General features: G+C 45.0%; 1 protein-coding gene across 2 annotated transcripts in view; it reads left to right on the top strand.

The window, feature by feature from the left end:
* Positions 1-8,707, top strand: part of taok1b (TAO kinase 1b) — a 31,079-nt gene that overhangs the window by 22,176 nt on the left and 196 nt on the right. Inside the window, exons 13-21 of one of the 2 annotated variants that reach the window (XR_004631253.1) lie at positions 447-581; positions 693-929; positions 1,034-1,162; positions 2,113-2,196; positions 2,389-2,508; positions 2,592-2,831; positions 2,930-3,142; positions 3,321-3,503; positions 3,673-4,824. Coding sequence is in view for 1 of the 2 variants with exons in the window: in XM_034683463.1 (XP_034539354.1) it covers positions 447-581; positions 693-929; positions 1,034-1,162; positions 2,113-2,196; positions 2,389-2,508; positions 2,592-2,831; positions 2,930-3,142; positions 3,321-3,503; positions 3,673-4,197 (1,866 nt within the window). In the remaining variant the exon portion in view is untranslated. Of the gene's footprint in view, positions 1-446; positions 582-692; positions 930-1,033; positions 1,163-2,112; positions 2,197-2,388; positions 2,509-2,591; positions 2,832-2,929; positions 3,143-3,320; positions 3,504-3,672; positions 8,669-8,707 lie in introns of those variants that run through there. The other variant, XM_034683463.1, reaches the window with a different exon arrangement.

The raw sequence follows: 8,707 nt of genomic DNA, 5'->3' as shown, positions 1-8,707 counted from the left end.
CTTAGACCAATATATATTGATGAAAAAATCATGATATGTCACCTTTAAGTCTTTGATTTTTAATAAGTTAATGAATATTCAAGCATTCAAAAATCATGTCCAATCTCTAGTGTTGTCTCTTGTTTTATTTGGACTCTGTTTGACTTCATAGTCTGTTTGTAACGCAAACATAAGATTGTCTAAGAACTGAACTTTCTGAGACACAGAATGATATAAGAGAATAAAACAACACTTACAGTGACCGATATCTGTGTCAACAATGTTTGTAATAAACAGAGACGCCTGGTTGGTTTAATTTTGTGTGTTAGTGACAGTAGTTTCCACAGTGCTGTGTCCTCCTGATCGTCCTCTGCACTGTCTTCATCACTTGCTCTTTTTACTAATGCGTCTTTTGTAATGCTACATATTGTAACATCATTTGTGAATCTGCTGTATTTTGTTTCCAGGAGGAAGAGGAGAGTTTCTCTGGGGAGCAGGCGGCTCCAAGTCAACCCTCTGAGCCTCAACCCACGGCGGCTCTGGCCCCGAAAAAGCACTACCGCAACAGAGAGCACTTTGCTACCATCCGCACAGCGTCACTCGTGAGAACACACTTTGTTACTCCTAATGATCGTTTGATTTTATCAGCGTCTGTTCTCTCTTTTCTCATCCTCATCTGAATCTCTGTGGATGGTGCTGATTCTGTCCTGCAGGTGACTCGTGAGATGCAGGAACACGAGCAGGACTCAGAGCTGCGGGAGCAGATGTCGGGGTACAAGCGCATGAGACGGCAGCATCAGAAGCACCTGATGGGTCTGGAGAACAAGCTGAAAGGAGAGATGGATGAGCACAGACTGAGGTTGGACAAAGAGCTGGAGAGTCAGAGGAACAACTTCACTCAGGAGATGGAGAAGCTCCTGAAGAAGCACCAGGCGGCCCTGGACAAAGACGTAAGTGGAGGAGAAAATATCTACAAAAGATGAATTCAGAAATGAAATGCAGCAACTTACTCATCCTCTTACTTACTGTTTCTTTGTCTTTACTCAACCTTTAGTTGAAAACGTTCAGCAACGATGAGAAGAAGTTCCAGCAGCACATCCAGGTGCAGCAGAAGAAGGAGCTGAGCAGCTTCCTGGAGTCACAGAAGAGAGAGTATAAACTACGCAAGGAGCAGCTTAAAGAGGTAACACACTTTCTCTACACACACCTCTTTACAAGAAACAGTTGACAGTGTTGCATATTTTTGTTTCTGAGCAATCGATTATTTTTGATATGTGAATAACTGAATTAGACTCAGTTGATAATATCACAAGAAGCTTGAGGAACATTAAAAAGCAGCAAATCGACACAACTGAGAGGCTGAATCCAAATAATTATCATGCATTTTCCTTGATTGGAAGAAATTAACCAATAAGCAACCAACTGGTGCATCGACTGATCAGTTCATTATTTTTAATAACTTAATAGTTTAGTTGATTGCCTCAGTTCAATCAATCGATCAATCTTTATTTATAAAGTGCCAAATCACAGCAAATGTTAGCTGAGGCTCTTTCCAAACAGATCACGTCTAGACCGTACTCTATGTTCTATTATTAACAAAGACCCAACATCAACACAGGATAAGATCCAGTCCCATCTTACAGACAGGACTCAGTCTGATCTCATCTTAATCCACCATGAGCAGAGCACTTTGCAGCATTTAGCATGTTACAGTGGCAAGGACAAACTTCCTTTAACAGGCAGAAACCTCCAGCAGGACCAGACTCATGTTAGACACACATCTGCTGAGACAGAGTTGGAGAGAGGGATAGAGGGAGATGAAGAGAGAGAGAGAGAGATTATAGTAGTAGTTGTAGCCACTGGAGTCTGGCACGTTCACAGCAGGAAGGCAGTTAGCCTCGACATCATCTATGACATGAGACTTCTGGCCGTCATGCTGTGGAAGGCGAAGCTTTAAGCCACTATGTGTCAGATTAGACGGCTACTTTTGATGTAATTACAAAACAAAAACAAAAATAAATGTATCAGTTTATCCGTTTTGTGTTTTTTACTGTCAATATGTATACTCTAACACCCCAAAAACACAGTAATGAGTTCCCTTTTATTTTGAAAAAACTGCACATGTCCTGGCAGGAACTGAGCGAGAACCAGTCGACTCCCAAGAAAGAGAAGCAGGAGTGGCTGTCCAAGCAGAAAGAGAACATCCAGCACTTCCAGGTCAGGAATCTCCCACACCACATCCACACTTTGCCAAGCACTGAGACTGAATACTGATTTAACACAGACCTGGTGTTGATTTCACATTATCAGTGAAAAACCAGTAACTAATACAATGTGATGTGAATGTCCATGAACTTGATGCCTGGTGTTTTGGTGATTTATTGTCGCACCACATGGTTTAACTTCCAGGCGGAGGAGGAGGCCAACCTGCTGAGGAGACAGAGGCAGTACCTAGAGCTGGAGTGTCGGAGGTTTAAACGCAGGATCCTCATTGCGAGACACAATGTGGAGCAGGATTTGGCCAGAGAGGTACATACAGAAAGAGTCGTCCATCAACATCTCTCATGTTTTCTTTTATAGCTTTCATCTAACTGACATCTAACGTTTTCCAGGAGCTCAACAAACGGCAGACACAAAAGGACCTGGAGCACGCCATGCTGCTGAGGCATCACGAGTCAATGCAGGAGCTGGAGTTCAGGCACCTGGGGACGATCCAGAAGGCGAGAGCCGATCTGATCCGGACCCAGCATCAAACAGAGCTCACCAACCAGCTGGAGTACAACAAGAGGAGGGAGCGGGAGCTGAGGAGGAAGCATGTCATGGAGGTCCGGCAGCAGCCCAAGAGCCTCAAGGTGCAGACGCATGAAAGCAGTTCTGTGACGGACAAAGAGTATAGAGGCAAAGCTCTCTCTCACTCATCGTCCTCTTTTCTTTACTTTCTCTCCTGCAGTCTAAGGAGCTCCAGATTAAGAAGCAGTTCCAGGAGACTTGTAAAACTCAGACCAGGCAGTACAAGGCCCTCAGGAACCACCTGCTGGAGACCACGCCCAAGGCTGACCACAAGGCCGTGCTCAAGAGGCTGAAGGAGGAGCAGACCAGGAAGCTGGCAATCCTGGCCGAGCAGTACGACCACTCCATCAATGAAATGCTCTCCACACAGGCGGTGAGTACTCGGAGAGAGAGTCCAGATCAGCCTAGTCGTGTTAAAACTACCTTTTGATTGGGGCTTGACTTTCTTAAAACTTCTGTCCCTTCATAAGTACATCACATGATACCAAACATACACTCTGACACTTGGCATCTTTCTCTCCTCATCGTCTCTCTCCATCTTTTACTTTCAGCTGCGGTTGGACGAGGCTCAGGAGGGGGAGTGTCAGGTACTGAGGATGCAGCTGCAGCAGGAGTTGGAGCTTCTCAACGCGTACCAGAGTAAGATCAAGATGCAGACGGACGCTCAGCATGACAAGGAGAGGAGGGATCTGGAGCAGAGGGTCTCTCTGCGGAGGGCTCTGCTGGAGCAGAAAGTAAGACTGATGCTGGAGTTTTGGATGTGAAGAATATATTTCAGTGTTAGGTTTTGTTCTTTCAACCAAGAACTTATGATCAGTTTTCCATTAAAGCAGAAAAGTGTCAGGATTTACATATTCCTCCATCCACTGAAATAAATGTGGAACGTGTTTGTGTCCTCTGCAGATCGAGGAGGAGATGCTCGCCCTGCAGAACGAGCGGCTCGAGCGAATCCGCTCCCTGCTTGAGCGTCAGGCCCGCGAGATCGAGGCCTTTGACTCAGAGTCCATGCGGCTTGGCTTCAGCAACATGGTGCTTACCAACCTGGCCCCTGATTCTCAGGGAGGCTGGGGCGGAGGAGGCGGTGGAGGAGCAGGAGGAGGAGGAGGAGGCCAGGGCGCTCAGGGGGGAGGTCACTGGCCCGGAGGTGGAGGAGGAGGAGGCGGCCACCACAGTCATCACCACCAGGGAGGCTCCAGCTCTCAGCAGCCTTGGGGTCACCCCATGCTGGCTGGGGGCCCGCCGCCTTGGAGCCTCCACCACCCCGGGGGAGGGGGTCAGAGGGGGAGTGGGGGAAGCGCAGGTGGGGTGAGGAACAGCCCGCAGGCTATGAGGAGGACGTCATCAGGGGGGAGGAATGAACAGGGCATGAGCAGGAGCGCCAGCATCACCTCTCAGATCTCCAACGGATCCCACCTGTCTTACACCTAAAACAAACACGCACACACATTAATGTCTTACGGTGAAGTTGACACACTTACACACACCATGCATGCACCACATGCCTCACACACACCTGTTTCCCACAGTTCATCTAAAACAGTTTTAACGCTGGGTTTACCTCGGCTGACTCTCTCCCCTCACCGCTTGTGATCCGTGCTCGCCGCGTCTGTAGAAACCCAAAAGCCTTGAGACCAAGCGACGCTCTGACGGCCATATAAAGAACGCCACGGTGCAGTAGTGTCATTTTGACTGCAGCCTGCAGGGCTGCTTTATGTTTATGTTTGCCATGTTAGTCTCTGTTGCCATAGACCCAGAGTAGAACTTTTACAGCCAGAAGTTTGTCCTCCAGTTGTTTGCAGTACGTAGTTTTAAGCGCAATAGCACGTCAGGGTGCATTATGGGAAACGCTGGTTATTTTTGAAGGACATTTGAAATGTGACCGTGATCAAACTCAAAAGCACAACCATCTTACTGCTGTAAAGTTTAATGAGATTATTTTATGTGCAATGTTACAGGATGAAGCGAAGACAGGAGGTGTTTCAGGGTCTGATGATGACTGAAGAGAAGGAGCTGTAGACGAGTGTAGAGGAGAATGAAAAGCGAAGGTTGTTGCAGGTGAGTAGCAGTGGGTATCTGTGACCTTAAAGTCACAGCATAGAGAGAGTAGAGGCGGATCAGGGGTAGCTATAAGTATGTAATCTTTCATTGCAGCCTCAGTGACTTAAATCACCCGTTAATTCTAAATGTTGTATTCAAATGAAAAAAGAAAAACACTCCTCAGTCTTCAATGCCAAAGATGCCAAAGGTAAAGTTTGTCATTTTTAGTCATCCATGCCAATATCTGATGAGATAGTGCCAGAGCAGAGATGCAGCTTTAGTTCAGACGTTGTGGCCAAGTTGATTGCATGCTCGGCTTCGTTGGCTCGGCTCTTGGGTTTCTGCAGGTGGTGGTTGCTACCTTTCACTCCCGCCTGCACGATGCGCGGCAAGTCGAAGGGAAGCCGCGGCGGCCTTGTTAGTCCACAGCTTCAACACAGGGATGAGTTATCAGCAGCAGCTAACCTACTACTTGAATAGTTCCAAAACTGGTGTTCACTCGTCCCTCGTTTGCAGTCGTTTCTTGGTCTAGTTTGTCGGTGGAAGATTCTCCAACTAATGGAACCACGCCTGTTAGCCGAACTCAAAGTAGAGCTTCAGAACAGCAGGGTGGAGTGTTTCGACCATGATTTACACACAAACACACAAACACACACACATACATGAAGAAAAAGTTAAAGAAGTTTATTCCCCAGACGAGGATTAGTCCTTTTGCACACTTGGATGATGAATGCATGTAAGATGGGGACTTTGAAGTCGGAAAATAGCGCACTTAGCATCATCTACCTACAGATATCTGTGCGTGAAAGGTCATTCTTGAGGAGCTCACTGACAAAAACAGGAAACAGGAAGTGCAGCTCCTCGCCCCCTGCTGGTGGGTGACGGCTAAGTGTGTCCGCTGATGGGCGGTGATGCTGTGATCTCCGCTGCCATGCCCCTGCAACCTTCCCCGGTCTGACACCCCGCTCTGTCTCACCCCTCAGTGGCAGCCCGTGTCACCAATCCTCTCTTCCCCTCCTCCTCCCTCTAACTCCGTACCCTCCCCTTTGTGAGCACTGTGTGGTCGTCGCCTCCTCCCTTATCTATTTGGGGGAAGAGCTCTTCAAGTGAAAGTAACGAGAGAAAAAAAAAAGAAAATGTATTATTATATAAATCTATTAAAAAGAGAAGGATTATAGAGAAATAGAGATTAAGGTGGAAGTCTTATTGTAAGATGCAGAGATTATGCATTATATGAGTCTCAGAGGTGGAATGTACAGAAACATGTTAATATTGTATATTTTGAATTTGAAAATATGGAAATCTAATCGACAAATCAGAGTTAAAGTAACCTGTTGTGATGTGGACACAGTGACAAGGCTTTGTACCAGAGATGTGGGGACTTGGACTTGGGTCGAACGAGAGACTTGACTTGGACTCACCCATCAAAGACTTGACTCGGACTCAAGCTTTTGGACTCTAGCACAGTCTTTGCATTTCATATTTTTGTCCCAGTAACGATGAACGCTGAAAGTCATCCCCTTCCTTCCATGATGTGTCTCCTTCTTCATCTGGTGCCCGAGCGGACATACACCATGGTGAGCAGATCACGTGCAGCAGCTACAGTACGGTGTTCCTCACACATAGACCATAACACATAGACAGACTGCTCAAGCTTAATTACCAACCATTGTTTCATATTTACCCCTGTGTCTGATGCAGATCGCATCAGATTCATGCTGCATTAACGGCATAAACCTACCGTTAGTGCTAAGACTGGATTCAGTGTCTCATGTTAGATTTAAACCTTCTCATACTGCAGTTTTAACAGTGTTGTGCAGATGGTTTCTGTACTCCCAATTTTGAATCATCATGCCCAAACCTCATCCACACAAACGCCAAAATAGAGAAACATTCAACACACTAGAAAAATATGAGTACTTTCAAAATATCAGACACAGGAAAAAACATAAGATATGAAGCATGGCAGGACATGCTGTGCCATGTGGGATAAAGATGCAGGTGTCAGGGTTGTATTCAGGGGATAACTAGGGATGCCCCTGCCCCCAAATTTTTGATTAGACACTAGCAAACGTCGTCTTTTTGAGTCCATAAAGATTTCAGCCTACAAGATTTAACTTAAATTTGAGGGGTTTAAATGAAAATGATTGATACAGGTAGAAAAAGTTGAAATTAATCTGCTCATTTTCATGCCCTCCCTGCAAAAGCCAGCACCCAAGTTTGGCCACCTCATTCACAAAAAGTCTGGCTCCGCCCCCTGCAGGTGTGTGTGGATGATAAAGCAACATAGCACAATTAATGTATAAACTAACCTAATGTAATGTAAGAATTATGGGATAGAGTATTTTGAATGGACGCCTGTTTTAAGATGGAAACATTTTAATTTTGTTATTTATTGAAACTATAAGCGACTCGACCTGGACTTACCGCTACCCTCAAGACTTGACTTTGACTCTCGACCAAAGACTTCAGACTTGAGACTCGACCTGGACTTACAGAAGGAGACTTGTGCCCATCTCTGTTTTTGTACCCGTGGTGTTCACACGATTTACAGCCGCTGGGTTTTCACTGTCTTCCTTGCAGCTGCGAGTTCACAAACACGTTACAGAGATTCTGTTGTGAACGATAAACAACACAACTGAGGTCAGGTTGCCTCGAGTAACGGCAACCTTTGTGTTCATGCTGAATGAGGAGGATTTTGCACATCATTTCAAATCTAGTTAGGTGAAGCCTTTGCTTTTGCACTGGCTGTGTTTTACTGACACTATGATGAAACCCAGTAAAGAAAACTCAGCTTGTTGATTTAGGGTTTTTAGAAGACCTAAAGTCAAAGTTTAGTGACGTAGAATGAGAAAAGATTGTCTTAAAAAAACACAACAAAAATCTGAGAGAACATTTGACTGCATTTGAGCGCGCTCCACAACCTGAAACTGATCCCAAATTCTTGCACAAGACTGAAAAAAAAACTCTAGGAAGGGTTGCTCTAGATGTTGTGGGGTCCACTGATAGTATTTGGACTTTTCTTTCTGTTTAATGAAACATGCGCCCTCTTTTCTTGTGGGTTCACACGAAGCATTTTCACTCTGCACTTAAGTATTTGCCTTTTTAACTCGTACCACCGCGGAGAACTGAAACTCAGCTGGTTTTCTTGGCTCAGTTCTGAAACAGAAAAGAAAAAAAAACACAGAATGTGGTGGTTTCACTTCTCTCTCTTCAGCCAGTATGCCATTGTATCCCACATCTTTTATCAACCTGTTTTTCTGTCACTTCTTCTTAAGTGTTTTATTTCCTTTTACTCCAGAAAGGGTTGTTTTATGTTCCAGATGATGTCTGCAAAGAGCCAAACCAGTGGCAACTTTTTATTTAAACCTTCTCCTGTGTTTACTAGAACCCCCAGACAGTCGGGGGCAGAGTCTAGCTTTAGACCCTGGTCACTCTGAACTGGATCAGTTGCACTGATTGCACAAGTGATTGACCAGATCAAAGAGTCTGCTGTGACCTCTCCTCTGCTATCGGCTGAACGTCTGCAGGAGGCGGGGGGTCACGTCTCTGTACAATCTGTTTTATCAGTATTCCCTTTATCTCTCCTGTCATTTGGTGGATCTTGCTGTTTTATTCTCCGTAGTCCAGAGACCTGTATTAAACTGTATTAAATTGTATAGATTGTGCAAAAAGCTGAATGTCACATAGTAGAAGAGAAAAAGCTATTCCTTACAGATGACAAAGTGATTTAAAATGTATTAAAGAAAATCAGAAACAAAGTTTAGGGGATAAATGTAATATTTTGTTTGTAATTACTATTTTTTGTTGGAAGAGGGCTACTGGATTAAAAAAAATCATCTGTAATAAAGTAATTTTAATATTTCTTTGTCCCATGGTGTTTTTGTGAAGAGCACGGGGA

The sequence above is a fragment of the Notolabrus celidotus genome, chromosome 5 (assembly GCF_009762535.1).
Source record: "Notolabrus celidotus isolate fNotCel1 chromosome 5, fNotCel1.pri, whole genome shotgun sequence".
Classification (NCBI taxonomy): Eukaryota; Metazoa; Chordata; class Actinopteri; order Labriformes; family Labridae; genus Notolabrus; species Notolabrus celidotus.
This window is presented reverse-complemented; position numbering and strand designations above follow the sequence as displayed.